This window comes from Ruditapes philippinarum, unplaced genomic scaffold (genome assembly GCF_026571515.1).
Source record: "Ruditapes philippinarum isolate M1 unplaced genomic scaffold, ASM2657151v2 ctg134_1_1_1_1, whole genome shotgun sequence".
Classification (NCBI taxonomy): domain Eukaryota; kingdom Metazoa; phylum Mollusca; class Bivalvia; order Venerida; family Veneridae; genus Ruditapes; species Ruditapes philippinarum.
In genome coordinates this window covers 730,175-743,126 of record NW_026852258.1, presented here as the reverse complement: position 1 = coordinate 743,126, position 12,952 = coordinate 730,175, and the positions used below count along the sequence as shown (strand labels likewise).

The 12,952-nt window shown below is 30.6% G+C and overlaps 1 protein-coding gene across 1 annotated transcript in view; it reads right to left on the bottom strand.

The window, feature by feature from the left end:
- Positions 1-12,952, bottom strand: part of LOC132754509 (FERM domain-containing protein 5-like) — a 106,311-nt gene that overhangs the window by 44,486 nt on the left and 48,873 nt on the right. The window contains exons 2-3 of the mRNA XM_060745152.1: positions 7,189-7,293; positions 4,519-4,561 (exon numbers count right to left, since the gene is read on the bottom strand). Of these exons, the coding sequence (XP_060601135.1) occupies positions 4,519-4,561; positions 7,189-7,293 (148 nt within the window). The remainder of the gene's footprint in view (positions 1-4,518; positions 4,562-7,188; positions 7,294-12,952) is intronic.

Below are 12,952 nucleotides of genomic sequence, written 5' to 3'. Positions count from 1 at the left end.
AAATTAATGTGCTCAAAACATACAGTTTAACATGGGCCCAAAATAGCTCATTATTAACAAATTCTTGATTGAAAACCAAATCATAATCTTTCATTATACACAGTATGTTATTAAATCAACTCCTGTCTTCTGCTTTGTTTTTAGGGAATCTCTAAAATTAATACAAACTGTAATTAATTTATACAAACACAAAGTATATACATTGTATTACATTGTATAGATACAGGTACCACTGGCAATGAAAAGCTTCTTAGTATTTCAGATATTTTTCTGTTTAATATTATGAAAATGACTTATCAGACTTCAAAAGTAATTATGAAATACTAGGCTTGATTTAACAAAAAATATTATAGTAAAAAAAGACAAGTTAATAATATAAAAACTTCTATTTCTAACATATACCTACCAATTAAATTAAAATTTTTGACATATTTTTTTATCTGCTTCCCAGTAGAGCAATTTGTGTAAGTAAAATTTGCACATTAATGAAGCAGACAGAATAACAAACAAAACTTGTTATGAAATACAATCATAAAATTAAATATGAATTAAGAATGATTGATAAATAGCTTTACAAGACTGCCCTCTAAAGAGTCTATAATTATTTTGGTTTTGGAGTGAACAAATTAACACTGCTGTATAAAGATTTAACAATGACACAGTATGTTGATCAGTGGGCAGCGACATGGACTGGAAAAATTGATTGTTTCCCTATATATCTTCCTGATTATTGACCTACGTGACAAAACGATCAGCCTTCGAGACTGTACAAATGTTTATCCAGCTCTAACACTTCAACTTTCTGACAGTTTAGATCGGAAAATTCAGACTCCAGTAACATGTAAATCAATCAAATAGAAATTTTAAGAGGCTATCCTTTCCGAACTCTCCTAAGTTTTTTGGGATTTTTTTTTTTAAAAACTAATTTAGTTTAAAGCATTTGCGAAAATAAAGAAACAAAACTTTACTGTTAAAACAAACAAAACAAGAGTTGTAAGTAGGACAGCACACTCGATTATTCTAAGTGCTTGATAGTAAAAGAGCCTTGATAATGTAAAAGTTCACAAAAGGGCCAAATTGTTTTATATCCATGGAAGGTGTCCTCTTATGCTCACAAAGTAGTGTATAAAATTCAACTTGTTTCAAAGCCAGATGTCAATGAAATATGAAAATATCTGAGGTGGTAAGCAAACTTAAATGTAAATTCTAAGTCGAAAAAGGGGCATAACTCTGTCAAAATGCTTGATAGAATTACTTCCTCCTGTCTACAGATGCCGACGCTCGGGTGACTAGAATAGCTCTACTTATTCTTATCAAACAGTCGAGCTAAAACGTAATCTACAGGATGGTTATTCTGATACTAGCTTCTTACTGAACTAAGATTGCTTATTTTAATATACCATTGAGATCTAACATCTTTGTCAATTATCTTGACTGAAGACAAACTCATGCCATTCCAACACCATTTCTTCTGTCAGAGAAGTTACCAAGTATGCCTGTCACATATGCATTAATTTAAATTCTCACAATTCATGATCAATACTCATATTCTCATTTTCTTACCTGACATTGGCCCTTTGCATGTGGCCTTGGACAGAGGGAACTTACTATGCCTAATAAGTGCTGAACATTTGTGCCAAGTAAATTAGTAATCTGTCATTGTATGAAGAAGTTTCTGTATGGCAAGTGTGGCCTTGACCTTTGACCTACAGACCTGATTCATGTATGCTATGTCTCCTGATGGTTAACATTGATTTTGTGTCCTGTTCGAATTCTGACCTTTGTAACCTAGCAACACTATGTCTCATGGTGAAGAACATTTGTATCAAGTAATTCTTAAATTCATCATACATGTGGAAGATATGCTTCATAAAATCTGGACATTTCATCTATTCTGATGGCCTCGACCTTGTATATATTAATGGCAAGATTCATTCTCATGATTGCGAACATTTTTGATATTTATATCCCTCAAGACTATCAAATTGTCCATATACACATTTTCATTTTACCTTTGACCTCTAAGACCTGCATTTGGTGTGTGACACACCCCCATACTCTGGAGAGTTACATTAAAATCTCTTATTTGTACCAAATAATACTTAAAGCATTCCATGCATGAAGAAGATTATTCTCAAGACAAAACTGGATGCTTCTAAAAAGCAGTTCAACAGTTTGAAATATCAATTTTCTTTGATATATGACATAATTTGCTGGGAATTTAATGTGACAATTGCTATTTTTCTTTGAATACAGTTGCTATAGTAACAACTAGATGAACGTCACAAAAGGACAAGAAATAATGATGGATATAAATAAGGAAAAGAAAACAATATCTTTCACAAAATTGGCGTTTTCCATTTCAGGAACGTAAATGAATATGCAATACTTGTGAATTTAAAACTGCCATTCACAATGAAGACCAATGACACATGGAGAGTTAAAGTGACAATATCTAATATATTTTCATCATCCCATGTCTCTACTTCATTCTAAGAAGAAATACAGCATGTCGAGTAACTGAACTGTTTTATTACACAACAAAATTAGTTTTCTCTCAAAGATTACAACAGTGACCCGAGACCAATAATTGTCACTGTGAAATAAGTTTGCTTATGTAACTATCTTTTCCTCAAATTCTTCATTTTAAACGCTGAAATGATATTTGTACACTTATGCATAAAATAGCTCTAATTAGAATCTTCTTTTACTTAATTCATTTTATTATGTGTGGTGAAACACAACTGATACTGATTAACTGCAGAAAGTAAATCACCTATGCCAATAAAATGCCTATAAAATAACTTAAATTGTTCTTCAAAAAAACAAGTTCCTTGTAATTAGATTGATAGCTCAATAACACTGACTTAATTAACTTAACACTTCAAACAATTTGTCACCTAAAGAACTTGGGGGTTCTAAAAAAGATATTGCTAGTGATTCTATTATTACTTTGATAAACTGGCACGGTTCTGAAGAAGGAGTTTTACTTTGATGTCACAACACCAGCAATATTGTGTACATGTCTATGATGCAACATTGTCACAGGTGTGTCAACTTTCTCTCAATACCTACAACAATATATGCAGCTTCTACATTCATATACCTTGACAACAAAGGTTTCATAAACTAGACAATAATATTGACAATAGACCTCTATGTTTACACAATTTCACCATGGTGAATATTTTTGTATCAATTATGTCCCCCCACATCCCCCTCCCCCCACCAAAAAAACAACCTTTGACAACAGAAATATTATCCTGACAACCTGTGTTTATGACCAATATGTGGCATTTTCCCTACAATTGTGACCTTATAATCTGACCTTCAACTTCTAAATGTGACCTTGACCTTTAGACTATACATGTTGCAACAATTCATGACATGCTGACATTGTCATCATGGTGAAGATTTTTTTTTTAAAATCAAATAATAGAATGTGCCTCTGAAGTCTGGAAATTAGGGACTATTTCAGCAATATATTTACAGTAAAAAACTGAGATTATGTACATCAATAACTAAAGCCATAGACCATGTCCTCTGATTTATTGATCTTAAAGCCTACAATGCATTGAAATAACTGGAGAAAATTTGATCAACATCACCTCACATAAAGTATTGTTTCTAGTATGTCTTAATTAGGAAAACATGTTCCAAACAATAACCCTAACTGGCCTAAGTATAATTTTACATGCCATAAACACCTCCTAAAACAAGAAAAGTTTTATTTTGCACTTTAGTAGTGACATATCAGCTTAATATCCATTAATTCCCATAATATATACCAGGAGCCAATTAGCCAATGATTGACACAAAATTTCAGCAGAAGGTTTAAGGGTAAGCTTTCTGTCACAAAATTTTAACAGTTAAATGTTTGAAATCAATATTGTCAAATTGATACTTTGATTGCTATAAGCGATAATGAATTGTCTATAAGTCCACTAGTTTGGTCATGTAAGTCTTTATACATGTATTTGTTTAGTCTGACCAGACTCATTTACATAAATAACATAAACTTTAAATACAGTAAAAAACCTGAAAACCGAACGTTCTGAATACTCCAGGAATCCTCTGAAAACCAGACTCTGCCCTGAATTGACCAAAAGTCTGTTTTTCAGGGAATTCCAGTTTTCAGGAAGTCCAGTTTTCAGAGTTTTTACTGTAAATAGAAGTCAATTACTATTAATTCAGCAAGGTAAATTGTGAACAAGTTAAAGTATATCAAAGGTTAAACTTGAATTTACTGATATCCAATGAAATTTTAACCTTACAAGGGACTAAAGGAAACTTGTGTCAAATTAAGATCATTCAAGTTCAAGCTTACTGAGTGTTGGTTGCTTGTTTGTGCATGCAATTTTGCACAAGGGGCACCGGAGGTCTTCCTCCAACAAGAAAGCTCAGCCGGGGAAACTGCCAAATGACTTTTAACATTGTCTGTGTTACTTAAAATCTAATATATTAATATGTATACAAGAAACAAAGAAAATTCATAGAAATAAGCAAAAAAAAGGTTACCTTTTAACTGTTTGTATACAGTCTTTGTTGGGTCTAGCCAGTGCTGAAAGACAACAAAATATTTCGTAATAACTATACAATTGTACATAATGTGAAGTAGAATTTCTACATTGTTTCAATTATCATTTAACCTGCAGGCATAGAAGCAATCATTTAATATTAGTGCAGCATTTAAATAATTGACAATAATTACTAAGAGACTATGGTGAAGTATAGTTTGTAACATTCCATATATATTCTAAATATTCGATATATCACATGAACGTTACTGGAAGCATATAGCACTTCACATAGTACAAGACTTAGATATTTTGAAAATCAAATCTTTACTCCTTGCTAACAAGAGTGCCAAGATGGCCCTTAATTGCTCATCTAAGGATAATGGTTTGCATGGATAGGTCATTACTATTAAGTTTCTACCTAATCTGCCAAGTGGTAGAGAAGGAGATATCATTTAAGTCTTATTTCTTTAATATTAGCTTGCACTTCAGCAACTGTAATGATTTTATCTTTTTTGTAAGCATCATCCTAAGACAATTCCTATTATTTGTAATCAAAATTTGGTTTAATTTGAGTAGGACGTCTTGTATAAAGCCCAGTTCTATTTTCAAATCTGACAGCCAATTATGTCATTAGCATACTGAGTTTAGATTGTTGTGCAAAAGACCACCAAAACTTAATTCCTGGTGGAAGGGGAAAACTACAAGCACATATATGACAAAGGTAAAGCAACTGGTTTCATTATTATGCATAAGCAATCATTTTCTTAACTTGATTTTAAAGCAAATGTTAAAATGGTGCCAACATGCATTCTCCAATTTCTAATCTGCAAGATCTAATCATTTGCCCATTAAGCTTTTTCTAAAAGCTCCATATATGTTAATATGCGATATTTTTCTCAGGTAATTAAAGCAATTCTATTTCTTTCCCTTTTAAGGCTGTATGTATAATAGAAGCCCTAAACAATTCTGTAAAACACTGTTTATATCAACTTTGTCTGGAAGCTAAATATGTAATTGATATGTTCCTTCATAACTATGGACGAACTTTGTAACATCCCTTCAACCCAACAAATAAAACAAGCCTAATATTCCATATATAGCACCATTAAACTATCTATAAATAAGTAAGAACTATGTATAGGGCAGCTAGGAGCCAAAGGTCCCAGGATATTAACCAATACAAACACCTCTGATGTACTGGCATTTCCCCCCAAAGGTTAATAATCAGCAAAAATGGCCAAATATCGTGCAGTGAGGAAATAAAAAAACATTGATCTAGGATAGAAAACTATCTTCGTATCATAACTCTAAAATCAATGCCTTATAAAGTATCTAAATGTACATGCCTAGAAAAAAAAATAGCATTTTTCTTCTTTATAGAATATTCATGTCCTTTTTTCTTTTTTTTTTACTATCAAGCGTAACATTTATTATTCTTTTTTTTTAAGTCAAATTCTTCATAAATCAGTTAAACAATAAGTTTATTTTCATGCCAACTTACAGTGGACCTTTCTAATACGGGGAAGTCAAAGGCTTTGGCTTGCCCGGCTATAGACTATATGTGTATATTTAAAAGAAAATCAAATAAAAAAAAAAAAATATGTATATAGAATTCTATACCTATCAATCAAACTTTCAGTGTCAGTTCTAGTTAGGCGCCGCCATTTACAATGTAACTCAATGATAAAAGACGGTGTATTCTGATAACGGAACAAATCTCAACTTTTCGGATAAATAATAAACATCGAGTGTTCCGAGTGAAAACGGAAGTGGTGCATGAAATACCGAATGACACTTTTAAAACGGAAAAAAAGAAAGGAATTTTTAGCGACTTCCCCGTTCATAGGCTTTGCCTAATTTCATATTATCAGTTTGTCTGTATTATATGGATATACTATTCAATTAACTAGTGTTATAACTATTTCTGTATAATTCAGATTGTCCACAATCATTTTTTGGTAAATTACGCTTGAAATCATTTTTTCAGTAATTTAAGCTTCCTTCTCTATCATCCATTTTTCTCCTAAAAACCAATTCCATGTTCACTTTCCCTAAACTTAAAAGCAGTTCTTTGAATTTGTATTATTCCTTTCTTTATAAATCTTGTATCTTGTTAAGCTTTCTTTTCTTTGTACTGCTACACATTGTCCAATTTATCTTTTTCTGTCTTTCTTTCTTCTCTTATTTTATCATTAATTTTTCAGCTGAATCTTACAAAAGCATTTTCTTATTCAACAATTTCAAAGATGTTTACCCATTTGTAAAAAGTGAAAGAAACTGTAAATGACAAAAGCAAATTTAATCAGTAAAAATTTGTCAAGAATTCAATAAATCATATAGAACGTTCAATTTTAAAAGTCAAACACTCATATACTCAATGTTTTCAAGAAAATACTTTATACATTTCAAATATAAAATACAAAGTAGTCAGGCAACTACAAAATAAGTAAGATACCCTTTGTTTTATCATTGCCAAAATGCAAACATTTTTGGAGAATAGAAATTAGTTGGTACCCTTTGTTTTTAAAATCAACAAATAGATGGAAAATTCCTTACCCTTTGGTTCTAAAACTGTTCTTACAATGGCAATAATTAAAGTAAATACTTCCGGAACACTAATAATTACTTATAACAATATAAAGTAGAATATTTACAGAAATTCACTTACCCTTTGTTTTTCAGCATCGACAAATCTGAGACCAAAGTAATCCTTTTCCACAAGATTCAAAGAGTCGCATACTTTATCCAAAACTTCTTGTCCAACCGTCTCTTTCTGAAAATACACAAACAGAGAACACAAATATAAGTAAAGATTGTTGTAATTGTTATCTTTTTAACAATGTTAAATGCCATTTTATTTCTATTTACCCTAAGTATCAGATTTGTATAACGATATAGAAATTTGCATTACTATACTATAAAATTATAGAGAATTGCATCACTACATAGAGATTTGTATCACTATGTAGAGACTTGTATTGCTATATACAGATATTTGTATCACTATAAAGAAAGTTGTATTACTCTACAGATATTTATATCACTATAAAGAAAGTTGTATTACTCTACAGATATTTATATCACTATAAAGAAAGTTGTATTACTCTACACAGATTTGTATAACTATATATAGGTTTATATTAGATTGACATTTGCATAGATTTGTATCACTTTACAAAGATTTGTATCACTTTATAGAGATTAATATCAGATTTATGTAGCAATAAAGATTTGTAAAGATTTGTAACACTATGTAGAGATTTGCACTATAATGAGATTTATATTATTTAAGACTTTATAGTCATTACCTTGTCACACAGTCACAATCTTGACCAGTCACTAACATGACCAGTCATTACCTTGACTGAGTCATCATGATCAGTAATTATTTTGACCAGTCACTATCTTGACAAGTCATTATCTTGACCAGCAGTTATTATCTTGACCAATCATTAACTTGACGAGCTGAAGTTGAAGTGAGTCACTATCTTGACTAAACGTTATTTTGACTCGTAAAAATCTTGATTAAGCATTTAAAAGGTTGCTTTCTAAAGGTGACACTTGTATGATAGAATAAAAGAAACAATATACGGTAGCTCCTGCTGAAGGTTATCTAGAACTATATAAGGAGTGTATGATCTATCTGAAGCAAACATTGTAAAGGTTAAAAACAAGGAAATACAATTTCCATTCAATAGCAACTTTCAAATTGTCCTTAAATAGAAACACACAAGTTATTTTCTTCTGTCTGTAAAAAGTTTTATTACTTCTGCGGTCAGGTTAAAAATATAAAATTTAATCTATCATGATTCAAATGCAGCTTGGCTTTTACATAAACTAATAAACATCAATGCGTAATTTCCAAGAATAAAACTACATGTATTCTATTTATAAAAAGTCACTATAAAGGTCAAAAGTATACATTTTATTAAGCACAATCAGGTGAGACTTTGATTAATTCATTTAATCTATAATAATTGCAGTTTCTATTACATCACAATCAGTTTATTATGATTAAAAGCATGATGTTTGAATTTAACACCAACAAACTCACATGATGAGAGTTAAAAATGCAAAATACGAAGCCAAACATGAGCACTGTATGCTATTGTGAAAGCTCTTCTAGTTAGGCATTCCTACAATAACCAATTATGCCAAAAATTCAAAGTTAAAAAGAGTCATAACTCCAAAAATATGGCTTTCACAATAATGCCCCTTGTTTAGCACATACAAATTGTCATGATAAGCAAGTATTCTAAGTTTTTTTCATGTTGATAACTTTTTAAAATGTTTTAATAATGAGCCACAATAAATGATGTCACAACAAGGATGATGCAACTAATACTTAAGCCATCACATTATAGCTGGACCTTTTCTTTGAAACAGACAATCTAAAACAATTGCATCTAGAATGAAGCAACAACTTGTCGCAGACTGGCTGCCCCTTTACTTCACCCTCTATTTTTTACTTATAATATATAATAACCCTTATTTTTGTACCAATATATTACAGCAGCAGTCTGCAGTCCTATAATTTGTTAAAATTTTATGATTGAGTATTATTCTCTATGGAATATTTTCCTTATTCAAAATGTCTGTGATACACTATATCATGTCCTAAAAGAGCCTGGAACTGACAAGATCTTATTTGCATATAAATAGCTTGCTAACCTGTTATAAATTGTGGACTGCAAACATGAAAGTGTAATTTTATGGTGATATATGATAAATCCCTCTCTACAATGACCCAGGAATCCATTTCTGACCAAGTGATTCATGTATTACTTTAAATCTGTCTATTAAGTTCCTGGCATCAAGATTCTGTGAATCTGTTTTAATTGTGAGTTACACTTCAACCACTGAGATTGGATGAGTATTATATACTATAAGCATAATTGTAACAGCATCAGAGAATGAGTATCAGGTGTCATATAAGATTCAAAGTACTAAAGTACTGCATGATATAATTATTAGGATCTACCTAAAGGAACCGGATTTCTTTAGGGGCTATGTTACACAGATTAAAGCCTCCTGATTAGCTCTGTGCTAGGCAATATTAGCTACAAATATTTTAAATATATTCTGGCTTTGTTGAAAAATACCACAGAAATGTTTTTTTAGTATTTTTTATACAACGCAAAAAATATTTATTTTTTTGTATTTTTAAAATTTTATTCCGTTATTTGTAAACTACCGTATATTGTTAAGCAAATGGACATTGTAAATCTGAAGCATAATCCAAAAGAAACCAACCAATGAAAGTAACAGTTGAGACAAAAATGAATTCTCTAAAAATTTACATTTCAATAACTAAAATGTAAAGTAGTGTGGTATTATACTTGAAACAATCAATATCCTGACCATCCCTTATACTTGACCATGTAACATCAGATGATTAAATTTTAATGACAATGTTCACACAATATTCCATAGACATTCAAACAATCATTATGTCAATATAAATAGAGGCTAGATTATTGTTATACAATACCAAGACAGGAAAACATTTACACGTCTCACAAATTTTTTTCCAAATAGTATTCAATAGCTATTTCATAACTGAAAAAGCCATCCTTTGAAACTGCATGTTAATTATGTTATGCACAAACAATACAGGTCTATCATATAGACTGAGTGTTTTCAACAGTCTGTATAATAAGAGCAATGTAGGATTTTCTCACAAAGGGGAACAATTCAGTACAAATTCATGTCAGAGTTACAGGTTGTTTTCTATGACCCAGATGACATGGTGAAAACATAATTAGATTTATACCTTCAGAAATTGCAGATGAAAAAGAATCGGGAATTTTCCAAGTTCCCATAGGGGTGTAAGTCCTTAATATCTATGCTAAAATTATTTTGTTATATTTATGATCCTAAGACAGGCATGAAATATTATGCAAGTAAATAAACCTGATAAACAAGTCAAACTTGAAACACGAAACATCAGGTAAAAACAGCTGAAGTACTCCTCAAAAAGACAATAATCATGTTTGTAATCATAGGTACTGGTATGTCAATGAAATTCTAGACGCATTTTGTTGAAATCTTTACTGCAAGCTTTTAAGCATACACTTAAATAAAGTGTTACAATTATCATCATCATCAAAAGTACAAGACTCACCTTGATCCCTTTTAATTTACAGGTAACCTCTTCCATTGATATGACCTGCCGTAATTCCTGATTAGATCTCACTGATATTCCATTGCGACCATTACAATGGGACATAACTCTTGGAACAACAGAATTTTCATTGTTGCCATTGGCAACCTTTACATAAAAATCTTCGTTTTCCTCCATTTTGTAGGTCACATATTCGTGCTGACATGTCGATCTTCCATTTGTTATTTTTTTCAAAACAGAATTCTATATTTTACAAGTTCCTTCATATATTTACTACTTCCAACATCAAAACCAAATTATCTCCCTTCATGTTGGCAAATCTAGTTCTATGTAGCAACATACTAAATGTCAAAGTATCAACAAACAATGATTTTATTACTGTAAATCATCTTGTAAATGTGGATCTATACAAGTTGTATTTCAATAAGTCAAAAAAAAATCAAACAACAAAATAGAAGAACTTAAGAAATATGAATGTTTTCAATGCTTAAACTTACCATACTAAATAACTTAAATGGACTTGTCCATCTATCAATCTGGGAAAGTTCATTAGGAAATTTCGAAATAGTTACTGAATGAAGCCTTATTCTAAGCAAACAGTGCAGACAACGATCAGACGGCACAGAATGATCACTGGCGGGTTATCATGGTCAGTGCACTGATTGCTGACCTTCAGTACATTATAAAACAGGACTCATACCATATAACTATAATATATACAACATAAATCTACGCCAGAGTTAAATCAAGTACATTATTACATCAGATATTAAGTAAAATGTCAGACTTTATGGAAAATATTGTATTTTAAAGACATCAATATAGAATCCGTATCATAATACATGTATCATGTGAAGATATCAAAAATTAATGTTATTAAAAAATGTCATTTAAAATAGATTAGATCTTTAAGAGAAATATCGCATGTAAATGTAAAATATAAAGACTTTATATAAAATACCAGATTCTGTTGTCCTCTTGTACAATTTGCATCAATATTATGTGAAATTAATTAAATTAAATTACAAAATTAAATTTTAAAGCAAAATACATTATAATTGTCAGATTATCAATAATATTTCAATTTAACCAAGAACAACTAAATCAAACAAAATGTAAATTTGTACAAGTTTATATATATAATCCAATATTCCATAAGATAAAATAATGTAAAAAAGCACCTTGCAATTTGGTAACAATACTTGTATATGGTTTTGCTGGGATGTAAAATCATATTTAACCTCCAATTCCAAAAAATATCACAAAACCTAAACCCAATCAGTTTTTAAATCACAATTTCTCACATAATCAAACCCATAGTTTCTAAAAAAAAAAATTCTGTATTACAATGATGTCACTATAGTTACACAAATCATAGATTTCCCCTATCCATCAATCAGTTAAAATAAAAATCACATCTTTGAATATTCTATTCTATGAATATATTATGTCAAATATGGCATGAGAAAAAAAATCCCACATCAGAATGTTTTGTATGGCAATAGGAGGAAAACATGTTATGCCCAAACATGCGGAAAGGAAGACATAGTAAATAGGAAAACTGCGGGAAATTACAGCAAAATATATTTGTGAAGAAGCCAGAAAAAGCCTGACAGGAAAGCTTAACAAGTATTCTTGTCCTATCAAAAACTTATTGTATAATCAATTGAGACTTTACCATGTATTAGTTCTCTTGTAGACATGAATCGTTTTTTCTTGTAACTAACATAGAATACTCAATTTTTTACTGTCTGCTGCAGTAGCAAAATATTCCAAAGAAAATCACTTTTTGAGCATTGAAAATGCGTCATGTTAAAAGCTCACAGACAATCAAGTTTTCTAAGCCCTGTTTCCTCAGAATTTATACAGCTTTAAGGTCTTGCCCAGATTGCTTTGTGTTTCAGAATTACAATCATCCATTTGGTAACTACCAAGTCAAAAATTGTTAACCATTCAAGCTTTACTAACTCTTAAGATTGGACCAGGCATAATCATAGCTGTAACAAGTGTAAGACAATTACTTTCAAGCAATGGAGAATTATTTTTGAAAAACTTATATGTTGCACATATACTGTAATATTCTTCCAGATTTCCCATATTAAATGTCAACACAGTTACACAGACATGGTAAATATGTAACATTCTGGCATTATATAGAGACATACTGTAGATACATGCCACTCTGGGGGTACAAACATTTCTTTACTAAACATTACTCCTAATTTAAAACAATCAACTAGCATTGTATATAATAATTACATCTGTGCCACTGTTGAGCAACCTTGCTAGGAAATAATGGAAATTTCCG